Source organism: Pipistrellus hanaki (genome assembly GCF_964339955.1).
Source record: "Pipistrellus hanaki genome assembly, chromosome: 14".
In the NCBI taxonomy this organism is placed as follows: Eukaryota; Metazoa; Chordata; class Mammalia; order Chiroptera; family Vespertilionidae; genus Pipistrellus; species Pipistrellus hanaki.
The window spans coordinates 40126409-40152343 of NC_140516.1; the positions used below are offsets into that span (position 1 = coordinate 40126409).

Sequence of the window (25935 nt, forward strand, 5' to 3'; positions counted from 1 at the left end):
CAGGAGAAACAGAGGAAAGAAAAGAAGAACTCTGGCCAGGTTAGCCCTTCCACTCTCTCAAAAAATCAATGGGAAAAATATTCCTGGGTGAGAATTAACAACAAACAAACACACAAACAAACAAACAAGCGGAGAAAACTGTTTTACTCATGTGTGTGGAAAGATGTTACCTCATAGATCTGCTGCATGATAATGTCTTAAGTCAGAATTTCTCAATCCCCTGTCCCATCCCAGGGGTCTGCAGCTATGTCCTTGGGCTGGTGTGTGTGTGTGTGTGTGTGTGTGTGTGTGTGTGTGTGTGTGAATCTTTTAATTCTGGGGAAATTTTTAAAAATTTACCACCCTAGGATATTGTTTCCATTTATTGGAAGGGAGGGAGAGAGGAAGAGAGAAAGAGGAGAGAGAGAGAGAGAGAGAGAGAGAGAGAGAGAGAGAGAGAGAGAGAGGTGAGAGACACATTGAACCTAAGACCCTTTGCTGTTTAGGGCAATGCTCTCATCACTAAACAGCATCAGCCAGGGCTCTGGGGAAATTTTTAAATTCACATTTTATTTTAATAATGACAAATCTTTTTAATAGTTTTAACAAGCAATTGGAATATCTTTATAGACTAAGCCTTTGTTTTCTTTTTCTCAAATTGAGGTATTGTAGCTACATGCTTGGGGGTCTTCTAGATTTTTTTTTTTCCCTTTAAGAGACATTGGCGGTACCATTCTTAGAGCTCCTGTGATTGAGAGGGTTCTTTAGGACTGGGTGCCCCCTACTGGAGAAACTCAGAGTATCTGATGGGGTGTGTGTGTAGGATGTGCACAAATGTGTGTCTTCAGAAATCTCTTCTTTCTATATAGTAAGCACACTCTATCCCGAGGTTTCTCTCTCTTTCTCTCTCTCTCTGTCTCCCCCCCTCCCCCCAGCTTTCAAAAGGAAGACATTGAATGGGTGTCTCACTTCTCTCTCAGGACTGGGAGGCTTTTGTTCCCTCTTGTCTAGCAGAGCAGTAGAACTCGCTCTGTCTCTGAGAGACCTGGCTTTCTTTTATCCTCAGGACAGAAGCCTCTGCAGGGTCTGTGTGACAGGCCTTGCTCATTGTCTCTGGCAGACCTGGGGGAAAGCAGTGCGGAGTCCACTCTGGTGACTATACAGAGCAGGAGTGGGGATCCTTTGTTCTGCCGAGGGCCATTTGGATATTTATAACATTATTTGCAGACCGAACAAAGTTATCAATTTAAAAATCAGCCTGCTGGCTCAGCTGGCGTGGCTTAGTGGTTGAGTGTCGACCTATGAACCAAGGGGTTTACAGTTCCATTCCCGGTCAGGGCACATGCCCGGGTTGCAGGCTCAATTCCTAGTGTGGGGCATGCTGAAAGCAACTGATCAGTGATTCTCATCATTGATGTTTCTTTTTTTATTAAAAAAATATATTTTATTGATTTTTACAGAGAGGAAAGGAGAGGGAGAGAGAATTAGAAACATCGGTGATGAGAGAGAAACATACATCAGCTGCCTCCTGTACACCCCTAACTGGGGATGTGCCTGCAACCAAGGTACATGCCCTTGACCGGGATCGAACCTGGGACCCTTCAGTCTGCAGGCCGATGCTCTATCCACTGAGCCAAACCAGTTAAGGTTCATTGATGTTTCTATCTATCTCTCTCCCCCTTCATCTCTGAAATAAAAAAAATATATATTTTAAAAAATTAGTCTGCTATATTTGGTCAAACATTTAATTAACTCATCCCTAACGTCTTGACAGGGCCAGACCAAATGATTTTGAGCTTTATATGGCCCAAGGGCCAGATATCCCCCGCCCACCCCCGCCCCCACACCATATGGCCTCATATAGCGCCATGTGGCCCCTAAAGGACTGGGAAAAGGGAGGCTATCTAACAAATGCATTGGAACAGCTGGCTAACCATTTAGAGAAATCTTAAACAGAATCTCTACCTTATTCTTTGTACCCAAATGAATTCCAAATGGCTCAAAGACTTGAACATGAAAATTAAAATCATGAAAATTCTACAAGAAAATGTAAGTGAATTTATTCATAGTCAGAAGACACGGAAGGCCTTTGTGAACAGAGCACACAACTCAGTAGCTATGAAGGTGAAGGTCGGTTAAGTAGGGCCCAGCTTCTGTTGTCCAAATGCCAATAAATAAAGATAACAAACTGGAAAAAGGTATTGCCACCCACATGCCACACAAAGGCCTATTTTCCTTAATTTGTACAGGGAGCAAATCAATAGAAAGGAATGATCCTAGAGAAAAATGGTCAAAGGATGTCAACAGGCTATTTACAGAAAAGAAAGACACTGGCGCCAAATCCTGCGAAGATTCCACTGTTCATTCATAATCCAATAGGATCTAAATAGCCAGGTGCCTCTTTAAACACCACGTTGTTGGAAATGAAAAGATGGACCCTAGTTGGTGTGGCTCAGTTGGTTGAGCATCATCTCCTGCACCAAAAGGTTGCTGGTTTGATTCCCAGGCAAGGGCATGTGCAGGGGGTTGTGGTCTCGGTCCCCAGCAGCGGGCATGGAGGAGACAGCAGATCCATATTGTGCCCTCACATTGATGTTTTGCTCTCCCTTTCCCTTCCTCTCTCTCTCTAAAAATCAATAACCTATTCTTTAACAACATTAAAAAATAAAAATAAAAGATCGATAATACCCAGCGTCAATGAGGGCTTAGGGAAATAGCCACTTTTATTCACTGATGGTAAATGTACAAATTTGCAGGATTTTTCTAGGACAACTTGACAATATATTTAAAACAAAAATTTAGCCGAAACCGGTTTGGCTCAGTGGATAGAACGTCGGCCTGGGGACTGAAGGGTCCCGGGTTCGATTCCAGTCAAGGGCATGTACCTTGGTTGCAGGCACATCCCCAGTAGGGAGTGTGCAAGAGGCAGCTGATAGATGACTCTCTTTCATCGATGTTTCTAACTTGCTATCTCTCTCCCTTCCCCTCTGTACAAAATCAATAAAATATATTTAAAAAAAATTATAAAACAAAAATTTAAATGCACATGTCCTTTGAGCTAACAATTATATAGCTCTAAATTGGCCCTATGGGTAGATATGCAGAAGTAGCTGAAATAAATTAATAAGGATGCTCATTATAGCTTTGTTTTAATGGCAAGAGACTGGAAAACAACCTACATTTCATCAACAGGGGACTATTTAAATACACTGTGGCACTGCCATAAATGAGGTCTATCCAGCCACTAGAATGAGCAAATCTATGTGTTCATATGAGAAAACCTCTAGATTCTGGTACATTAAGAAAGCACACATAACTATGTAAACATTTTAGTGTTATGCATATACTTTTTGCTTGTAGGACAGACAAGAAATGTGGACAGTTACTGCCAGTAGGTAGTTGGAGAGAGGGGCTGTTTCCCCCCCCCCCCATTTTCTATCTTTTTGTGTTGTTTGACTTTTTAAACAATGTGTACATATAAATTTTACTTTTAATATTTTTTTTATTTTTATTTTTTAATATATATTTTTTTAAATTGATTTTATAGAGTGAAAAGGAGAGGGAGAGAGAGAAACATCAATGATGAGAGAGAATCATCAATTGGCTGCTCCCTACTGGGGATTGAGCCTGCAACCTGGGCACTAAATGTGACCTCCTGGTTCATGGGTCTACACTCAACCACCGAGCCACACCAGCTGGGCTGAATTTTACTTTTAAAAGATCAACAAAGGCCACAGGCTACAGGCCACAGTCTGTGACCAAAGAGTTCGATTCCTGGTCAAGGTCATGTATCTCAGTTGCAGGTTTGATCCCTGGCCCCTGGGCCCATGTCTGTCTGTCTCCCCCCCTCCCCCCACCCCCTGCTTCCCCTTCTACCTTTCTTTCACTTCACTCTTGGTAAGGATTAAAAAAAAAAGATCAACAAAGGTTATCTGGGCAGTGGATTTATGATTTATAAAACACACATTTCTATATTTAAGTAGATATTTAAGATCAAAATATTAAAAGAAGGTTAAAATATTATGACTTACACAAAATAAAATGACAAATTCAATCCTGAACATCCTTCTACACTTAAAGTTTTGGTCTTCAACCCTCAGGTTTTAAGGAATGTGGAACAATTTTCTTGGTTCACATTACATTTCTAACTCCTTTCTCAGAAAAGACAAGCCTGGTTTTACATCATTTTCCCTTGAAAAAGATTAGTTTTCTTTTGTTAATCCTCAACAGAGGATATTTTCCCATTGACTTTTAGAGAGAGTGGAAGGGGGAGGGAGAGTCAGAGAGAAACATCTATGTGAGAGAGACACATCGATTGATTGCCTCCCACACATGCCCCCACTGGGTCTGGGGGTCAAGCCTCCAACTGATGTATGTGCCCTTGGCCAGTCCACAGGCTAAAGCCCTATCCACTGAGCCAGGGCAATTTTTATTTTATTTTTAAAAAATATATTTTATTGATTTTTCATAGAGAGGAAGGTAGAAAGACAGAGAGTCAGAAACATCAATGAGAGAGAAACATTGATCAGCTGCCTCCTGCACACCACCTACCAGGGATGTGGCTGCAACCAAGGTACATGCCCTTGTTCAGAATCAAACCTGGGACCCTTGAGTCCGCAGGCCGATGCTCTTTCCATTGAGCCAAACTGGTCAGGGCAATATTTTTTTTTTAACAGAACTGACAACTATAAACATGGATTTTCTGACTCAACTGATGTTGTTTCTAGACCCTGCTGGGGAAGGCTGGTATTTTGGCACAGGACATTGGATGTTGGGCAAAAACAAGCGAGCTGCTCTGGGAGGAGGAGCTCCTGTCTGGCTGCATTTTCTGAATTTCACTTCTACTCCATAAATGCCAAAGTCAGAATGGCTGCAGGGTCTTCTTTCCTAGCGGCCTGCATGCACTAACTCGTGCGAGTTCTGAGACTGCCCATCACCATTGCGCTGGGTGGTGGAGTAGATGTAGAGGTGAGTGTGGGAGAGCGCTGGGCTGGGCGTGGCAAGTCCCAGCTCTGAGGGTAACTGAGTGTTCAGAGGGCCAATCCAGGAAGCACCTCTGTTATTGGCCACACAGACTCAAGCTCTGTCCGCGGAGCAACAGATGTTCACTGGGCATCAGCGGAGGAACAGGTGCTGTGCTGGTGGGTGGCATGAGAAGGTGGCCTCCGTGAAGCAACTATGCCCAGAGGATAACATCTGGGTGCCGAAAGAGTAGGGCTAATGTCCTCACTGACAAATTTTCTTTACAGCGAAGTGGCTGATGGAAGCTATAAGGATATATTCCCCCCAAATGCTCTTCCGTTTTGAAAGAGGAAAAGAGCAACCTGTAAACATTTAAAATATATATATATATATATATATATATATATATATATATATATATATATATATATTTTATTGATTTTTTACAGAGAGAAAGGGAGAGGAATAGAGAGCCAGAAACATCAACCAATTGCCTCTTGCACATCCCCTACCGGGGATGTGCCCACAACCAATGTACATGCCCTTGACTGGAATCGAACCTGGGACCCTTCAATCCACAGACCCACGCTCCATGCACTGAGCCAAACCAGTTTCAGCAACCTATAAACATTTTAAAAGGTGTTTTGATTGACTCGAGGCCTTGCCCAAAATTTGCCAGAAACAACGGGGATTCTAGTGGAGTTCTAGCGCTCCCTATTGGTGGCTGGAGAGAGAAATTGAGAGAGAGGGGAGGGACTGTGGGACACACCAAGGTAGAGAGAAAACTTTCCACAAGCCACACTCACTGGGAAGAGAGGCCCCCCCCTGAGGCGCCTTTGGGTGAAGGTCGGTGGAGAGGGTGCTCTGGGATCTCTCTTGGAAAAGGCGGAGAGAAGTGAGATGTCACCCTGCCAGCAGGAGCCGGGAAGTGTCTGTTTCCCGCTCTGGGTCTAGGATGAAGGGCATTTGAAGTGACTGAAGGCTCGCGGCTCCTTGGAGATGTGCCTCCTGACTCCTATTTGCCGTGAAGCAGTTTTACATTCTTATGTGGTCACATTGGTCATAGTTTCCTTTATGATTCTCTGGTCTTTGTAACATTCTTAAAAAGGCTTTTGTGCCAAGTAGAAGTCACTTAAAACATCCATGAGAGAGGAGGGGTGCTGGGGCATTACCAGCACTTTGAGCATTCTTCTTTGATTCCAGTTTTGTGGTTTGAAATCTAGTTCGTGTTCATTAGTAGCCGTGTGCACCCTGGCGAATTTCCAGAGAGCTGAGCCAAAGCGTCCGGGAGTCCTACGGGGCTGGCTCAGGAACTCAGGGAGGGCACCTTGCCTGCCCCCGGTGTCCTCCTCAGCCTGGGCACTTGAAGGACTCTCATTCTGGGGTGGGTACAACATCGCAGGGGTTTGGTCCAGACCATCTTAGGCTTGTACCTCAATGTTTTACTTATCAGCTCCAAGGCAGTGTCTTGGTTTCCTTAAGTCTCAGGATTTTCATTTGTAAAATGGAGATGATGATAATAATAGTAAAGTGACAGTAGCAATAATAGTACCTATATCACAAGCTTCTTATCTATCACCACCAGCCTGGTCTGTTTGGGTCAGTGGTTACAGTGTCAGCCCGAGGAACAAAGGGTCCCGGGTTCAATTCCCAGTCAAGGGCACATATCTTGGTTGTTGTGTGCAGGAGGCAAACCTATCGATGTGTTCCTATGATGTCAATCTTTCTCTTTCTCCCCCCCCCCTCTCTCTCTCTTTCTCTCTCTCTCTCTCTCTCCCTCCTCCCCTCTCCCTCATACTCTCTCTCTTAAAGTCAATGGAAAAAATGTCCTTGGGGGTGAGAATAAAAATAAAAATAAAATTTAAAAGCTACCACCTAAACCAAGACCATCTAGATTTTCTCCTATGTTATTTTCTGGGAGTTTTATAGATTTCTTTTTTAAGTTGATTTCAAAGAGGAAGGAAGAGATAGATAGATAGATAGATAGATAGATAGATAAAAACATCAATGATGAGAGAGAATCATTGATCGACTGCCTTCTGCATATCCCGCACTGGGGACTGAGCCGGCAACCTGGGCATGTGTCCTGACCAGGAATTGAACTGTGACCTCCTGGTTCATAGGTTGATGCTCAACCACTGAGCCATGGTGGTGGGGCAAGTTTTATAGTTTTGTATTTTAGGTCTGTGATTCATGGCCAACTAGGTCTGTGGATGTCTAGTTGGTCATGTACCATTTGTTGAAGAAAATATTCTTGCTCCATTATATTCTCTTTGCTCCTTTGTCATCAGTTGACTCCTTTTATGTGGGTTCTATTCGGTTCCATTGATCTATATTTGTCTATTCTTCCACCAATCCCACATAGTCTCAATTATTGTAGCTTTATAATACTTTCTGAAATTGGGTAGTGTCAGCTCTACAATTTGTTCTCCTCCAAATTTGTTGCTTATCCTGTGTCTTTTTCCTCTCCAGACACACCTTAGAGTCAATTTGCTGATGTCCGCAAAATAGCTTGCTGGGAGTTTGGTTGGGATGCACTGAATCTCTAGATCAAGGAAGAACTGACATCTTGATAATATTGAGACCTACTGTGTGCTCGGCCCTAAACCTAGCTATGGGAGGTGGGAGAGTGGGTTGAAGTACACAAAAGCACAGGGTGGGCTCCCCTATGGGCAAGGACCCTTGGCCTCACAGAGCGCCAGGCATGCAGGTGGTGTTCAGTAAATGGTTATGGGGGGCAATGAGCAATGCCAGATTCCACCGCACCTGGCAACCAGGCAGTATGGTGCCCATTTCCTGCTAAGATGGGTACACAGGCTCCATCCCTCAGAGGGCAGATCTGGATAATTTTGTGGGAAAGGTACTGTTGAGAAAGGAACTAGCGGGGTAGGTTGGCTTGAGCAAGGCTCTCTGGCTGACCGGATGGCTGTATTGATAAGTTAATGTACTGATTTATTCATTGAGTCATTGAATAAATATTGAGTGTCAGGCACTCTCCCCGTTAATGTGTCCAGAGACCCCCTGCAGTTCAGGCAGGACAACCCCATATAGGTTTTCTCATGCCAGGATAGCTATGGGTTAGTTTTGGGGACGACAGGGGACCCCACATTGTGGCTAAGAGATGGTTGTAGCTGTTTCCTATTTTAAGGTTAATTTCTCGACATGGAGGCAAGGGTCATACTATTGGCTAGGGTGAACTCAAGTTTAGGGGAGGCCGGAGGCCTAGATGAACCCCTCTCTTGCCTGCCTGGTGGGGGATCATCTCTGTGACTGGTTCTGGGCTTAGCACCTTGGAGCTTGGGAAGGAAGAAAGGAGACTGTCAGTCAAATATTTTATATCAACATGGAGACTCTTCAAGACTTGAATGGATCTGGGTGCTGAGGGCAGTGAGAAGGAAGAGGAAGAGAGAGGTGAACCAGCTGGAGGATACAGGGCAAGGAACAAGGAGGAGAGAGACAGCCAGGAAACACAGAAACAAACAAGGGTGGAGAGAAGCACAGAAGGGCAGAAAGACAAAAGGAGAGAGGGAGGAGAGAAGTGCAGAAAGACAAAGGGGAGGGGAAGGAGAGAGAGAGAGAGAGAGAGAGAGAGAGAGAGAGAGAGAGAGAGAGAGAGAGAATGGAGTCAGCCAGAGGGAGAGAAGCAAGGGAGAGAGAAGAAAAAAATGGAGTCTGGAGCTGCTGCTGAAGGAGCCCCTGTCAGTTCTCTCTCGGCCCTTGCTGGGTCCTCTCTCCCTGCACGCTGGTGTGAGTGCTTAGAGCACTTGCACATGCACACACCAGGACACACGAGAAAACACACCCAAACACCTTGTTGCGCTCACACCCATCTGCTTCCATAGGCACCGCCTTCAAAATCCACAATACTTGGGAGGTGGGGTTGCCATGGTGACAGGTACTGGAGCACCACCTTATGGGTATTAATAGTTTCCATTGAAGCCAGCAAAAGGGTGACTTCATCCAGCCCCTGCCTCCCTGGCAGGTCCTTTTCCCCTCCTCCCTTCCAGCACGAGGCTGGGAAAGGCCCTCAGAGCCACGAAGGCCACTTCCCTGCCTGCTGGCAGCCACCTTGGTGGATGGCTTGAAGGTCTCTGGGCTTCTGCCCAGTGCGTGTGTGTGTGTGTGTGTGTGTGTGTGTGTGTGGTGGAAGATGAGGGGGAGAAGAAGAGTGCTGGGTTATTTGCTTTTCTAAGTTGGGTCTGACCACAGCCCCTGCCAGGAAAGGGTTTCTGAGGCACAGGACCCCTCAGAGGGGCCATTATGGGGTTCTCTGGGCACCAGCCAGTTACCTCACCTTTTCTAGGACTTGGCCTGGCCAGAGACTTGCACCCAGTTGACACTTGATAGTGGTGTCCCCTCCCATAGTACATAGCTCCCTGGAAGGGCTAGGGCCAGGCTAGGGGGGTGCCCCTGGGTGCAGCATTTCAGAGGCACTCGTCCTCAGGCTGGAGGAAGGCCAGGGTTGCCCCTGCATGACCCTGAGGGCCTGGGCCTCCTCACATCTTACACCAGAGGTGCCACCCTTGCCTCATCCTAATCCCAGCCCTGGCCCAGCTGGTGTGGTGCAGCATTTGAATGTCCACCCAGGAACCAAGAGGTCACCGGTTCGATTCCCGGTCAGGGCACATGCCTAGATTGTGGGCTTAATCCCCAGAGGGGTGCCTACAGGAGGCAGCCAATTGATGATGTTCCTCTCTCTCATCGATGTTTCTATCTCTCTATCCCTCTCCCTTCCTCTCTCTAAAAAATCATTAAAAACATAAAATAAAAAATAAAAAATCCCAGCCCAGTTGATACTCCCAGTGCCCTGTCTTAAGCTCCCTGCCTCGGACCCGAATGCCTCTCACCTTCCTGTGGGGCCCCTGGTTTCAGGCTGCCCTGAGCTGCAGAGCCTGTTGCTGCCTCTGGACTCCAGGCAACACGCATCTCTGGCCCTCACTTCTCTGTGACCTTCTCCACCTCTCCCTTGCTTTGCCCGTAGCTCCAGGTTTAGACCATGTGGGCCTGTGACATCTCTGCTGTCCTCTTCCCTGGGGGCCTCACCCACCACCATCCCCTGGCCCAGGATCTAGCTCCTCCTCCCGGAAGGGAGGGTGGGACTCCAGGAAAGGCTTGAGCCTCCCCTCAGCCACTGTCTGCAGTTCCTCCCAGGGGCCTCACACTTCACACACACACACACACACACACACACACACACACACTCCAAGGGAACAAGTCTTGTCTGTACAGAGTCTTCAGATTTATTGTGATGCCAGCAGCAACTCCAGTGACCTCATTCCAGCAGACTTCATGGGGCACATGAGTGCGTTGTGAGAGTGTGTACAGGCTTGTGTTGAAGTGAGCGTGCAAGAGAGTGTAGAGGTGTGTGTGCAAGGGTGTGAGTGAGTGTGCTGCTATTCAGGGCCCAAGGATTTCTGACGCATGAGTCATCGGTGAGGCGTGAGTCTCGGGAAGATACACCCATAAATAAGACAGCACCCCTGACCTGCCATGTCCATTCTGCAGCTGGCTGGGCACATGATCCTGGGCATCTGAGAGGCTGGAGGTGGGGGAGGGGGCTGTCTGTCCCTCCAGACCCCAGAAAGCAGCTGTCACGGGTATTTCTAGCTCCCCTGGAGTTCCAGACATGTAAGGGTGTGATGCCTGCCACAGGGTGGGGTGAAGGGCAGGGGAGGAAAATAAAGGGCCGTTCGGTTTACAGGCTTTCCTCCCGGGGATCTTAGCAGAGTTCTTGGGCTGGCAAGCAGGGGGATCCATCCATTCCACCAATACTTTCTGATAGTCTGCCCTGTGCCAGGCACTCTCCTCGGGACTGGGGAGGGCATGGGGAATGGAGTTGACCTGCTCTCTCTCTCGCCTCACAGAGCTTATGTTCTAGCGCGGGAGGAAGAACATAAACAAGGGGGAAAGGCTGCTTTCAAACTAATTCTAGAAAAATGAAGCCGAAGAGCAGTATGGGAAGTGACGGGGAGTGGCGGGGTTCTTTAGCTGGGGAAGGTCAGGGGCTGTGCCTGAATAACGAGGAGCCATCGCATGGAGACTTGATGCCTGTTGCCAGCCCATGTCTTCATCAGGGCTAGAGGTGACCTAGGGGAGCAGGGAAGCAGAGTCTCTCTGGGGTGGACTGGGATGGGGGCAGGGGGGGAGAGCTTGGCTCATCTGCCCCTGATGGATTGGGAGAGGGAGATGTCCCAGACACAGGTAGGAGGAGAATGACTCCCTCTTCCCTTCCTGCAGGCCTCCCGGGAGCGGTGTTGAGTCACAGGATGGAAGAGTCACATGAACAGGAGACGTGCTGAAGCCCCCTCCTCCAGAAAGCCTCCCGGGACTGCTTCAGGCCACAGAGGCCCCTCTCCCCCAACCTCTTATGGCTGAGAGGACCACTTAGTTCAGAGGTGGTTCTCTGATAATTTGTCCCTGCTATCTGTTTCCCCAGCTTGGCCTGCAACCTAGTCTCCTGGGTCTGGTCTGTATTCACCCAAAGGCCCCCAACACTGTGCCCAGTAGCTGGACAGCCTGGGGTCCTCGTTCTGAGCCCTTGCCCCTTCAGATGTGACTGAGAGTGGAGGGTCAGATGCCGGGGTTCCTAATCTCACTTCATTTACTCAACCATCCATTCAATCATTAAAAAAATATTTTTCTTGATCGTTCCCTAGGTGCCCGGGCCTGTACCTGGTGAGGGGAAATGGTACATTAGAGCTTTCTCACTGCGCCTGGCACCCGGGAGCTCAATGTTCTTGCTGTACCGGTTCTCCTTTTCAAGACCGCGTTCCACTGTCCCTGCGAGGGCTAAGCCCAGCCCTGGAGCCCCACCTCTGCCCCATATCTTACCCCATCCGGGCCCGGCACCCCACTCACTCCCCCAAAGAAGAGCTCCGGGCAGCCGGGAAGCGGCGCGCCCTGGAGCCACCGCTGGCTGCGCGGGCGCGCGCGCGTGTCACTAAGACGCTCATTCAGCAGCGCAGCTGTCACCATAGCAACCGGAGCGGGGGATCCTGGCGACGGCGGGGGGCGCGGGGCGGGGGCGGCGGCGGCCGGAGGAGGAGACCCACCGCCGCGGGAGCGCCCAGCAGCCTCCGCGCCCCACGGAGCCCCGCTCCATGCACACCGCCCGGCGGCAGGGCGCCACGCACCGCACCGCACCGCAGCGGCCGTCCCCGCGGGCGGGGACCGAGCCCGCCGCCCAGCCGCCGCCGCCGAGCCGCCGGGCAGGCCGAGCCCCTGAGCTTCCGCGCCGGGAGCCCTCCTGACTCTATGGCCCCGGGGGAGCGCGCGGGAGCCGCTGCGCCGCCCACCGCCAGCCCGAGCCCAAACGCGAGCCAGAGGAAGGGGGGAGCCGCGGTTGCCGCGGGCCCCGACCCCGGGGCCTGCCCGCGGCCCCCGCCCCCGCCGCAGGCGATGGCAGGCAGGTAGCCGGCTCGCGCGAGGACCCCCGCGGCGGGCTGGACCCGCCGAGGCCCGCGGAGCCCCGAGCCCGGGAGGCGAGGAGCCTCCCGCCGGCCCCCGGCCGCAGCCTCCCCAGGGCCCTCCCCCGGCGGCGCGCGCCCGCGCCCGCGCGCACCCTCTCGCCGCGCCTCCTCCGCTCCTGCCCGGACTCGCCTGGCCCCCGCGAGCGCACAACCCCCCGGGGCCGGATGCCATGGGTAACAACTTCTCCAGTCTCCCCTCTCTGCCCCGAGGAAACCCGAGCCGGCCGCCGCGGGGCCACCCCCAAAACCTCAAAGGTAAGGAAGGCTCGGCCGGGCCGGGCGCAGCTGGAGGACCGGGGCGCAGGTGGAGGGGCAGGGAGAGAGGGAGATGTGTAGTGAGGGCGGACGGGCAGGTGCCACCTGTTGTGCATCTTTGGAGACAGGACATGCTCATCTCTTTGGCCGTGGAGGTGGGTTTAGGGGTGGGGGGCGGCCTGTGGTGATGGGGGAAACCCCGGAGGTGATGGTGATGGTGGAAACTCCGTTCCGCGGGGTCTGCGCAGTTCTCCCTGCCAGTGCTGGGAATGCCACCGAGTCCCCTCAGGCCAGGTGCTGGGTGAGCATACCGGCTGAGGCATACCCAGCCGAGGAAGGGCATTGGCGGGTGGGTAGGTCAGGGTGGCAGGATGCTCAGGCTGTGGTCAGCTGTGCTTCTCAAGGGAGAGGCATCAGAGTCTCCGTTTTCATATTTGCCCTGAGCTGGAGAGGACACGCTGGAAGCACTAGTTGCATTTCCAATCGGAGGGTCTTAAAGACCCAGGGACTGATTTATGGCAGCCTGGAAGAAAAAGCCAGAGCTGCTGGCCTCCTCCGGGGTCCTCTGCAGTTGTTGACTTTTTTTTTGCATCCACGGAATCAGCTTGGTTTCTGGTTCCCCCAAAGGCCAGCGGTTCAGTTGGAACCATAGAAAGGAGGGGCTGGGGTCTTTGAGGCAGAGGAACGTGTACCAGGAAAGTCTTTGCCGTCTGAGTCCTGGACCCACTCTCAGGGAGACCCTGGCCCAGTTCTCGGCCCTGCAGCGTCCAGGGCTGTCTCTGACCTCTGGGCCCTCCAACCCCACGGATTCCCTTCAGGAAGCTTTCTTACTCTCAGAACTGGCCAGCGCCTGTTCTGGGCATTCTGATGACTAAGAGAACCGGGAAGGGACGCCCTTGGGCTTTCGCAAAGAACAACCATTTCTCCAGTCCCCCAGGTGAGGAGAAGGATAAGAATAATGCCCTTTGACAAAAAGCATGGCTGTTTGCGGAGAACTTTCCTGGGAGCTAGGAAACTGCTCTGGGGCATGAGCAGCACCAATCAGACCCATTTTAGAGTGGAGGCGAGGTGAACCGATGTTTATTTAAGGTTCCCCAACCAGGGAGAGGCAGAGCTGGGCTGCAGACATCTGTCTTCTGACTTGGAATTCTTTCTTCTTCTTCTTCTTCTTCTTCTCCTTCTTCTTCTTCTTGTTCTTCTTCTTCTCCTTCTCCTTCTCCTTCTCCTTCTCCTTCTCCTTCTCCTTCTCCTTCTCCTTCTCCTTCTCCTTCTCCTTCTCCTTCTCCTTCTCCTTCTCCTTCTCCTTCTCCTTCTCCTTCTCCTTCTCCTTCTTCTTCTTCTTGCTGGACAGTTAACCTTCAAGACTAGGGGAGAGGAGGAGAGACAGGACAACTGTCCTGCTTTCTAACTCCAACCCTTTCAGAACTTCAGCTCTCACTCGGCTCGGGTTAAAGCAACGGGTTTGTTGTGTCTTTCTGGAAATGCATATGGTGGTACAATGTCAACATCTTTTAAAATGTCACATTCGTTGGCCTAGTGATTCCGCCTAGGGGAACTGATCCTAAGGAAATGGAGATGCGGGCAGGTGTTCATGCACCGGGCTGGGATGTTCGTGGCAGTGTTATTTATATCAGGGGAACAACCTAACAGCCCTGTGATCGTGGTCTATCCTCTTGGCAGAGTCTTAGGCAGTCTTTAAAACTGCATTTTTGAAGAATAATTTATAATCTGGGGAAATGCTCACAGCGGCATGACAGTTGAAAAGGCAGGTTGTTTGGTCTGTAAGATCCCAGCTTTGTTACTATATATATATATGAATGCCAACATACCAGCCATAGAAAGAATGTTTCCAAGGGTTAACAATGGTTTTCTCTAGGTAATGGGATCATATAAAATATTTTCTTTCATTAATAGTTTGCTCATTCCTGAAATCAGCATGATTTTTAAATAATCAGAAATAAGCTGCAAGTATGAGCATGCATAAAGATTGTTTCTGAGCATTTGACACAAATTCCTCATGATGGCGGAAGCTGTGGCCATCATCCATCCAGTGCAGTGACAAGGGAGAAGAATGGATGGAAAAGGATAGTGATTTGCCCAGTTACATGGTGGGTCAGTCAAGAGAAGGTGGCAAAGCCAGGCTAAGTCCTTCAAGGGCAGGAGTTAGCTGGGGTCCAGTGAACTGGCTCCATGCTTTAATGCTCACAACATGTCCCCCAAAAGGTCCTGCTCCATCCTTGACTGTAGGGAAGCCTAGAGAAGGCTTCAACACTGCACCTCTTTTACCTAAAGTTTGGGATTGTGGGGATGTGAGGTCTTTGTGGCCAGGTCTTGGCAAGGGAGGGAGTGGCCAGGAGAGGGTCTGAGGCCCTCTCACCTCCCGGATCCCAGCTTAACTTACTCCTCTGACCGACTTCCCACTTCTCTGGCTTAGAAAAACCTCCTGCTGCTGCCTCCTCGGTTTGCAGGGATCGTTCTTCCATGGGAGTAAATGGTGGAGAAATTCTTTTCCGGCAGTCTCCCCCTCCTTGCCCAGCTCCCTTCAGGCTTGATCTACTGGAATCCACGCTCCCATTTCCCCTCCCCCAGCCCCACCCACACACCTGCTGGAGGTGGTCATGAGATTTTTATTCTGCTGCTTCTAAGCCTGAGGTGAAGGATTGGAGCATGCACTCCATCCTTCATTCAGGGCTTACTCACCCTCCTTCCCAGCCTGACTTCTCTCCACCCCAGAAGAGCCCTCAGCCCCACTCTGTGACTGCGTTAGTGGTCACTCCAAAGTCCCTTCTGACTGTATCAGCATCGACCTAGGTGTCTTCTCTGTTATCTCAATGGTCATCTAGAGTCCCATTCCACTTATATGTTGTTGACTTTGACACTGGTTTCAATGCTAAGACCATCACCCAGAATTCTGCTGGAATTCCTTTAGTATTCACCCAGACTTCAGCTCTACTTCTTAGCCGTGTCCATCCAGAAATTTTCTGGGGGCAGGGGACTCTTGATTTTTCTCTCTCCTGTAATTGCAATCTCTATTGATTTCTCAGTGTTTTAATGAGAATAGCGGCAAGGGGCCTGGTGTGATAGGGATCCTGGGACTCCCTGGTCTGGCTTGTTAGGCTGACATGAAACAAGGCTCGTTAGTCATTACCTGGTGGGTGGTAGATTTTGGTCTTCTTCCTGGAGGCACACTGACCTCATTCTACTTCTGGCTGTCCCCCACTGGGAACTGAATGGTGCTGGCGTAGGAGTGTCCAGGAGAGAGGTCCAGGGTAGAGCTCTGGGCTTAGGACCAACAATTACGAGGCACTGCTCTGTGTCTGGCTCAGAGGTGAGTGCTCCTGAGATCCCTGTGCATTCATTCATTCACAGGCTGGAGATCTTGAAAAGGCAGGGCTGAGCGGAGAATGTGATCAAGTGCTGGGTGGACTGTTGAAATGGCAGATGCGTGTGGGCAGAGGTCAGAGATGGGAGGTCAGGACGGACATGGAGGGGACTGCAGAAGTTGGGGAGATGGCAAGGAGTGCAGTGGGAGTCCTAGGGTGTGTGAAGGGGTAGGGGAAGGGACATACAGCAAAGGCTTGGAGGTGGAAATGAGCACTTGTTTGCATGTATTCTCAGTGATGGGCATAGGGTGACTGGGTAGGGGGTTCATGCTTCATGGAGACAAATACAGAGAATAGAAGTCTTTCTCCTTCCCCAGCACTTTCCGGATGCCTGCCTGCTTGGTGCTCAGTGTTGGGGAAGTGGTAACCAGAAGGGCTCCTCAGTCCCAGGGGTCCCCCTTAAATGGGGAGGGATGAGCCACCTCCCATCTTTTTCTTTTATTATGGTAGAAACTCACGTAACAGAAAACTCACCATTTTAACACGGTAACGTGTAGAATTCCATGGCATTTAGGACATTCGCAGTGTTGAGCAACCGCTACCTCTGTCCAGTGCCAGAACATTGTTATCACCCCAAAAGGAAAGCACGGACCCAATAAGCCGTCATTCTCCCCTATCCCCTCCCCGGTATCCCTGGCAACCGCTCTCTGTCTCTGTGGATTCGCCAATTCTGGACATTTCAAATAAATGGAATCATACTGTATTTGTCCTTTTGTGTCTGGCTTCTTTCACTTAGCATAATGTTTCCAAGGTTTATCTCTGTCGTAAGGCGGATCTGTCTTTTTTTTTTTTTTTGTGGCCGAAGGGCGTTCAATTGTGTAGCTATGCCACCTTTTGTTTGTCCACTTGCTCACCGGCAGCCGTTGGAGTTGTTTTTACCTTTTGGTTATTGTGAATTTTGCTGCTATGGAGATGAGTGTAGGAGTCTTGGTTTGCACACCTGTTTTCGATCCTTTTTGTAGGGTATATATACCTTCCAACTCTTCAAAGCTGGGGTTTTTTGAAACCCCATTTTTTGAAAATGGGGTTTTTTCACAAAGCTGCTGGTTGTAACAGCCACAGGGAGACTGTCTCTTTCCAGCTCTGGCTGGGTGTGGCACCAGCAAGACACCTGTTGTTTCCAGAGCCTCTTTTCCGTGCCGGTGGCACCAGCAAGACACCTGTTGTTTCCAGAGCCTCTTTTCCGTGCCGGTGGAAGCTCCTGGCCAGCAGAGGGGCCTCTCCCTCCGGTCAGCTGGCCCAGGAGCCCGGATTCTTCCCGGTGGGCCAGAGTGAGCCACGTGAACTCGTCTGCAGTCCCCGAACCTCCTCACGGCTCTCTGAGGGTGGGGGTCAGGTGCATCCTCTCAGGACAAGGTCCTAGCCATTCTCCAGCCTTCACATTCTCACTGCTGCTTCCCTGATCTGGGTCCTCATCCCGGATGTTGCAATAGCTGGCCTTTCTGCCTTCAGTTCCTCCTTCGATGCTGCCAGAGTGACCTGCCTAAGGGACTCCTTTTACCATGCCCCTCTCCCGTCCACAGCCTTCAAGGTTACGATCAGGATTGTTATAACCAGGTAATCAAGTCCTCCTTTCTTTGGCCAACCCATAGGCATTTTCACAGCCCTTGTCTGGGCTCATTTCTTGGGTGTCATGACGCTTACCTGTTTGGCAAGCTCATCCAGCTCTCCACCCCCAGTGATGCAGCCGACAGACCCGCGAGAAGGGGCTGGGAGCCCCCTCCGCCCCCCAGACTTCAGAGAGGCTGGGCTGGGACAGCCCCCATGTTGAACCCTTAGCATCTATTCCAAAAGCCTTGTTTTTTAGTTCAGTCTGACCGTCAAACCCTTTATTGTTAACCATAACAATAATAGTTTATAGCTACTGTGTGCCATGTACTTAAATGTAGATTATTTGCATGAATATCCTTCTGACAACCTGCTGGGGCAGGTATCATTGTCAGCATTTCATAGATGGGAAAAGGGAGGCTCAGAGAGGTTAAGTAACTTGTCCTAGACTGCACAGTTAGTAACTGATGGGGCTGGGATCTAGTAAATAATAATACAAGAATAAACTCTGTGTTCCACATACTTACAACTGTAAGCTTACTTTTGCTCCACCCTATACCCTATCCTGCCCCCATAGTATTCATTCCTAGAGAGGTCTGTCTTTCATTGTGAGGAAGAAACTGGGGAACAATCTCCAGGTCTCTGGACAGAGCCCCAGAGGAGCGACAGGGAGAACCGTGGAGTTTACGATGCTCCTTCCCAGCCCCTGCCCCTTACACCTCCCTGCAGGGTTTTTAGCCATGTACACCCGCCAGCCAGTAGAGGGGCCACTTTCAGGGGAACTTTCTGGGGTTTTTTGGCCAATGTTTCTCAAAGTGAGGTGTCTTTACTGCCTGTATCAACTCCAGCATCAGCTGGAAGCACGTCTAACGTGCAGGGCCCCAGACCCTAGGCCAGACCCACTGTCTCAGAATGTTTTGTGGAGGGGGCCCCCAATTCTGCATGTTTAAGAAGATCCCCAGGTCATTCTGATATATTCCAAGGTCTGGGAACTGTCCAGGCTGTGGGGCCTCAGAACAGACCCACTCTGTCTCTCCTGGAGGGGATGCGATCAGGCGTCTCAGAGGAGGGGAGCCTGGGGTGGAATAGCGAAGGTTTGGAATGGAGCAGCCAGGGCAGAGAGGCAGGACGATGCACGGTGTGTGCAGGGACCATGAGCAGCGCCTCTTGCCTGGGGGGTGGGTCCCCAGTGGGGAGATGAACAGGTCAGTCTCTGAAGGTAGCAGGGACCGGCTCTTGGAGGGCCTCGGGTGTGAGGGTGAATAGGTTAGATTTTATCATGTAGGAGTGGGAGCCACGGATGGCTCTTGAGCAGAGGAGTATAGTGATTTCATTTAAATAGCAGCAGCAGCAGCAAAATACAGGCTGAGGGGTGGAGGCAATGAAACCGTGGGCTGCTGGGAAGTTAATGGAGGCTGCAGGCTTCTGTCCTAGGCCAAGCTAAAAGGGCTGAGGGGGCAGCCAAGCCGACAGCCTCATCTAGGGGTCCCATCGGAGAATCTGAAGCATTCTGACTTAGGGCCATGGTCAGCAGGGCCATTGCTCATCAGAAAGAAAGAGCACTTTTAAGGAGTCCAAATCCTGATCCTAGTACCTATGCTAAGTACATTCATGTGGGTTGTTCATTCATTTAATCTCCTCATTAATTTGAGGTAGGTTTGATTATTCCTATTTTATAGGTGAGAAAATTGAGACTAGTCGGTTTTAAATTTTTATCCAGAAACACTGAACCAGGACATGGCACAGCTGGGATTTCTACCCAGGACACCAAAGCTCACAGAGGAGAAAACTGGTCTTGGGGGGAATTTCTGCTATGAGGGCTCTCTTTGCCTTGACCGTCTGCGATAGTATGTGCCCACCTCTAAGATGTGCACATTGAGACCAAGGCATTGGCTCCAGATCACAGGGCTCAAGATGGAGGCGTGATGAATGAGAGTGGTAACAGAGGAGGAAGACTGGGGAGGAAGGAAGGCAGGAGCTGGTCCCTGCCCAGGGCCTACCTCCACCCGGTGTGCCAGTTGCCTGGACCTGCTTCCTGTTGGTCGGTGACTCTCTCATCCCTGATCCTGCACACCCAGGAGCTAGAGGATGTGGGGCCACTTCTCACTGAAACAGGTTGCTTTGGCAACCCTGGGCAGGGTGCAAGTGGTCTCCTTGGTAACACCTGGGAAACGTGCCTGCAGGGATGGAGAGACGTGGGCTGGGCTGTGGTCAGGCTGGGTGGTGCAGGAAGAGCCAGGCCAGGCCAGGCCACTGAGAACCCAGGCTTAGGAGGAGGAGGAGGGTCTTGCTTGTGGAATAGCCTGGGCTGCCTGTTGGCCATTTTCCAAGCAAGCCAGAACCCAGAGGCCCCGGGGGCCTGCCTGGTGAGACCGGAGCACTAATGGGCCAGCCCAGCTAGTGGGCAGAGACGGGGTAGGGGTGGGAACAGGATGTGAGCGGGAGACCAGAGGCCCTGGATGACAGATCCAGCTACAGGCTTTATTAAAAGATGCTTATCAGAGGTCATTACCCGGATCCCGCTGCTTCGGGAAATGAGCAGGTGCTCAGGCCTGTGGGGGTGGGCTGAGAGAAAAGCAGGGCTCAGAGAGAAGGAGGAGGCGGAGAGAGAGGGAGAGGGGGAGGGGAGGGATGGAGTCTCTGGGAGGCAGGTGGCAGCCTTGGCTTCCTGCTCCAGCTGCAGCCCTGGGGGGAGGCGGGGCTCTGTGCTGGGCTCCCGGATTGAGGTTCTCCCAGAGCGAGGTTGGGGTTCCAGGGATGCTGTGATGCAGAGGGCTGGTTCTGTTGTTTGACAGACGCACACTGAGCACCAGTGATGGGTCAGATGCTCTCCTAGGCGTGAGGATACCGTGGGTCACCGCCGTGGAGCAGATGGGAACAATGACATTAAACAAAAACGAGTCAGAAAATATGACAATCATCACTAACACGCTGTGTTCCAGAGCTTTTTTTTTTACTCCCTCTTATATCATTTAATCTTTAAAAACAACCCCCACTTGGGAGCCTTGAGCTGGGCTGGGAGGGCATGGCGAAGGGTGTTCCTGGCAGGAGGCCTAGCCCAGGCCTCTGTGCCCGGGGCTGGCTCACCACCGCAGCCCAGGTGCAGGGGCTGAGTCCAGGGCCGTGCCATCCCAGCCCTTCAGGCCAAGGAGCTTTCAGCAGAAAACCATTAGGCGCCTGCTCCCTTGCCCCTCTGTCCGCGGAAGGAGTTGCCGATCACAAAGGCTGTCTGTGTGGGGCTGCGGCGGGAGGAAGATCCAGGGGCCTCCTTGGGATGAAGGGAGAGGGGAAGGGAAATACGTCTGCTGGCGTACCTGGGTGACCTTCTTTGCTTCTGGCGCCCCCAGAATGCCATCCTGGCTGCTCCAGAGGTTGGGACGGGGACAGGAAAGGGGGAGCGTTGCCAGGGGAAGGTGCTATGCTGTGATCAGGGCCTATTTCCCCTCGGCTGCCTGGCCTCTGGTGCGTCTGCGGAACGGCTGGTTTCTCCAGGGCACGGGCCAGTCCATAGTGTGTGTGTGTGTCCAAGTGGGGGTGCCCAGATGCCCAAGAGCGAGGCGGGGAGTCACTTGGTAGAGTGAAATGGCTAGGATGTCCCAGCCAGTTCATTTCACACGTCGGTGCCTCCCCTGTGCTGGGCCTGGGGCTAGGCATGGAGAACTGAGCGGTGAGTACTGGGCACCGTCTCTGCCCAGGTCTGGGCTTCTCAGCCCCAAAGAGGGGAAGTGACTGGCCCAAGGTCATACAGCTGGGTCGGACCAGGTGGTAGTAAGGTCTCCGGACTCGGATGTTGTGCGATGCTGTTCCCAGGAGCTGGCGGAAGTGAACTCTGGGATGTTCTCGGGGATGAATGCTTGCCCCCAGCAGTGATGTGTGCTGTCCTGAGGGGACCTATGGAAGGGTTTTACACAGAAGAGGGACAAGATCCCTGAGATGTCTTAGAAAGCTCTGGGGCAAGAGAGAGGCAGGGAGGGACCAGGCAGGAGGCTGCTGTAGTTCCTCAGGCGAGGCAAGGCGAGGTGTGTGCCTCCTTCCAGTGGGGACAGTGAGTGGGGAGGCATACAGACTGATTGGGGAGAGCTTTTAGGGGATTCTGACTCTGGGGCGGTGGCAGTGAGGCGCCTACGTGGCTTAGCATGAAAGAGCTTAGATATAGTGGGAGGGTGAGCCACTTGGAAGGTCAGGGCTGTGTGTGTTCCCTGGAGAGCTGTGTCCCACAAGGCCTTGCGGTCTTAGAGCCAGGAGGATCGACAGGTAAGCGGTTCAGGGCTGGCACAGAGCTCTTGGCTCCAACCCTACCCCTGGGGACGCCATCAATAATTAATGTCCCCTCTGCTTTTCACAGGTGGCTCCTGGGTAGGCAGAGGCAGGGCCCTGGCACCTGTGGTGCGATGTGCATCTGACATATGCTGGTCCCCGAGCCAAGGGCCCTCAGTCCCACGCTAGCCAGGCTACCTCAGGTGGCTCCTCACTCCCTGTGGGGCCAGGTTCCCCTGCACACACACACACACACACACACACACACACATACACACACACACACACCATAAAAGGTGGCCATAAATCAGCCGGAACCAGAACCGGCCGAGGCTGCTCTGGTTTTCCCAGAGCTGAGATCAAAGCCCCAGATCCTCACCCTGGGGCTCAGCACTTGTTAAATTATTAATCTGTCAAGGGAGACGAAAGCAGGAGGGACTGGATGGATGGCCATCTAGCAAAACAGAGTGTGGAAAAATGGGTTGAGAAATGAGGCAGCAGGTGGGAAAGAGGAAGAGAGGAGAGAAATAAAGCTATTTGTCCCCTGGCCTTTGACAGAATTGTAACGCATGTATTGTGTACAAGGTGATGTTTTGGTATATTTACATATTATGAAATGATTCCCACAATCAAATTAACCAGCACATTCGTCACCTCACCTAGTTACTTTTTATTTAGTTTTTGGTGAAAATGCTTAAGATCTACTCTCTTAGCAGATTTCCAGTAAACAACACATCATTATTAACTATAATCACCACGCTGGGCATTACATCCTCAGAACTTATTCATCTGATAACTGAAAGTTTATACACTTTGATCAACCTCTGCCTATTTCTCTTAGGCACTATGATTCTACTTTGTTTCTGTGAATTCAACTTTTAATTTATTTTTTATTTTATTAGATTTCACATATAAGCGATGCTATGCAGTGTTTGTCTTTTTCTCTCTTACCTCACTTAGCAGAATACCCTTCCGGTTTATCTATATTGTTGCAAATGGCAAGATTTCCTTCTTTTTTTTTATGGCTGAATAATATTCCATTGTATATGTAGCACATTTTTAAAATTCATCTGTCAACAGACAGTAAGGTTGTTTCCATATCTTGGCTTTTGTGACTAATGCTGCCAATGAACATAGATATGCAGCTATCTCTTCAAGATAGTGATTTCATTTCTTTTAAAAAAAATTTTTATTGATTTTTTACAGAGAGGAAGGGAGAGAGAGTTAGAAACATCGATGGGAGAGAAGCATTGATCAGCTGCCTCCTGATTCCCCCCCACCCCCCTCCCCGGGAATGTGCCTGCAACCAAGATACATGCCCTTGATCAGAATAGAACCTGGGACTCTTCAGTCTGAAGACTGATGCTCTATCCACTGAGCCAAACCGGTTAGGGCATGACTTTGTTTCTTTAAGCTATAAAGTGGGATTTCTGGATAATGTGCTAATTCTATTTTTTTTATTTTTTAAGGAACCTCCATACTGTTTTCCAAAATGGTTGTACCCATTTATATTCCCACCAAGAGTATAAGGGTTCCCTTTCTCCACATCCTCATCAATATTTAATTCTTCTTTTTTTGATAAAAGACACCTAACAGGTGTGAGATGATATCTCATTGTGGTTTTGATTTGCATTTCCCTGATGACGAGTGGCTTTAAAACATCTTTTCATGTACCTGTGGGCCATTTGTACATATCATTTGGGAAAATGACTATTTCAGGTCCCTTGCCCATTTTTAAGTTGAATTATTATTTTTTTGCTGTTGAGTTGTGGGAGTCCCTTATATATTTTGGATATTAACTGCTTTTCAGATATACGGTTTGCACATATTTTTCCATTCCATAGATTGACTTTTTTGTTGATTGTTTTTTTGTGTTTTTTTGGTATATGGAAGTTTTTTAGTTTGATGTAGTCTCACTTGTTTATTTTCTCTTTTGTTGGGTGTCAAATCCAAAAAAACACACACAAAAAAACCACAAAAAAACCCCAAAAAACCCATGGCCAACATCAATGTCAAGAAGCTTTCCCCTATGTTCTTGTAGGAGTTTTATGGTTCCCGTCTCATGTTCAGCTCTTTAATTCATTTTAAGTTGATTTTTGTGTATGGTATGAGATAAGTGTCCAGTTTAATTCATTCGCATGTGGATATACAGTTTTCCCAACACCATTTATTTAAGAAACTTTCTTTATCCCATTGTGTACTCTTGGCACCTTCGTTGAAAATTAGTTGACCATAAATGCCTGGGTCTATTTTTGCACTGTCTGTTCTATTCCATTCATCTGTATTTCTGTTTTGATGTCAATATCATACTGTTTTGATTACTATAGCTTTGAAATATAGTTTGAAATCAGGAAATGAGATGCTTCCAGCTTTGCTCTTCTTCCTCAAGATTGCTTTAGCTATTAAGGGTCTTTTGTGGTTTCATACAAATTTTGAGATTTTTCCTTCCCCATTTTTCTGAAAAATGCCATTGGAATTTTCATAGGGATTGTATTGAATCTGTAGATTACTTTGGATAATATGGACATTTTAACAATATCAACTCTTTTAATCCATGATCACAGAATATATCTCCATTTACTTGCATATTCTTCAGTGTCTTTCATTATAGTTTTCACTATACAGATCTTTTACCTCCGTGGTTAAATTTATTCCTAAGTATTTTTTTTAATGCTATTGTAAGTGGATTTATTTTCTTAATTTCTTTTTTGGGTAGTTTGCTGTTAGTAACTTTTGTATGATTTTTTATCCTGCAATTTATAGAATTTGCTTATCAATTCCATCGATTTTGGGGGGGGGGTGGAGTCTTCAGAGTTTTCTACATAAAAGATCATGTCAGTCTGCAAACAGAGGCAATTTTACTTCTTCCTTTCTGATGTGAGTGCTTTTGATTCTTTTTTCTTGTCTCAGTGGCTAGGACTTCCAGTATTACGTTAGATAGAAGTGGCAAGAGTGGGCACCCTCCCCTGGGCTGGGGCTGACAGACCCTCTGGGGCTCAGAAGATCGACCAGCCAGGCACCCAGTCTCTGGTGTGGAGCCAAGAGGATGAAGGAAACAGTGGGACAAGGCTGTGAGCGACCAGGATGCCACTCAAATTGCCACTCACATGGAAGTTCCTGCATCAAAGTGGAACCCTCCTAGAAACTGGCACTCTGGTTGCATGACATTCCTCTGGTTCTGCTGTAGAACAGAAAGAGTCCGTCCACTCGGTGCTGGCCGAGCTAACCACTGAACATCTGGAATTGCAATGGAGAAATATCAGCTATTTTATTGACAAATGGTGCCATCCAGGAGAATGGGAAACTAATGCTCAACAGTCCAAATTTCTTGATGGTGTGTAGGTTATAGATGATATAGGGTGAAATCACAAGATGCCGTGGGTTAGGGGTTCGAGGTTGTGCTGGGAGCAGATTGGTTGGAGGTGAGGTGTTTAGGACAGTTCTTCAGGTCTTGAGGAGCCCCACACTGGTGAGTGAGCCTACAACCTGGGTGTGTGTGCCCTGACCAAGAATCAAACCATGACCTCCTGGTTCTTAGGTTTGCGTTCAACCATTGAGCTACTGGCTGAGGACAGTTCTGAGGTATTTTCCAGATTCCTCCATCTGGTCTCATACTTGAGAGTAGCCAGGGGATCTTTCTATCTTAGAACTTATGAGCTGAAACATAGGTCAGGATGTTATCTTAAGTCTGCCAGAAGTCCGAACCATGTGACAGTTAGTCAGGTCCAGGTTACTGTCTTCTGCCTTGGGGGTTGCTGATTATCCAGGGAAATGGCTGGGTCTTTGGGGGAAGGAGGGGGAGGGAGAGTAAAGAGGGGAGAGAGACAGAGAGAGATGATTTCTAGAGCTAGGATTTAAAATTAAATTTAATCGAAGTCACTACCAAATGTGAAGGAGAATGTCTTGGCAATTTGGCTTTCCTCGTCTGGTCTCCAAGTTGAGTTTATGCTAAAAAAAACAAAATCTAAGAAGAGTCTAGATTAGCTTTTAAGAAGCGTTTCCCCAAGATTCAGGGCTTGTTCGGAAAGTGGGGGTTTCTCGTCTGGTGCTGAGGTTCAGTTCCCAGGTCACAAGGTTCTATT

At 49.5% G+C, this 25935-nt stretch overlaps 1 protein-coding gene across 1 annotated transcript in view; it reads left to right on the plus strand.

Annotated features, from left to right (window-relative positions):
- Nucleotides 1-11954: 11954 nt before the first annotated feature.
- The window catches only part of NEURL1 (neuralized E3 ubiquitin protein ligase 1), a 71342-nt gene continuing 57361 nt past the window's right edge, over nucleotides 11955-25935 (plus strand). Inside the window, exon 1 of the mRNA XM_084903863.1 lies at nucleotides 11955-12665. Coding sequence (XP_084759989.1) covers nucleotides 12581-12665 — 85 coding nt within the window. The 5' untranslated portion in view covers nucleotides 11955-12580. The remainder of the gene's footprint in view (nucleotides 12666-25935) is intronic.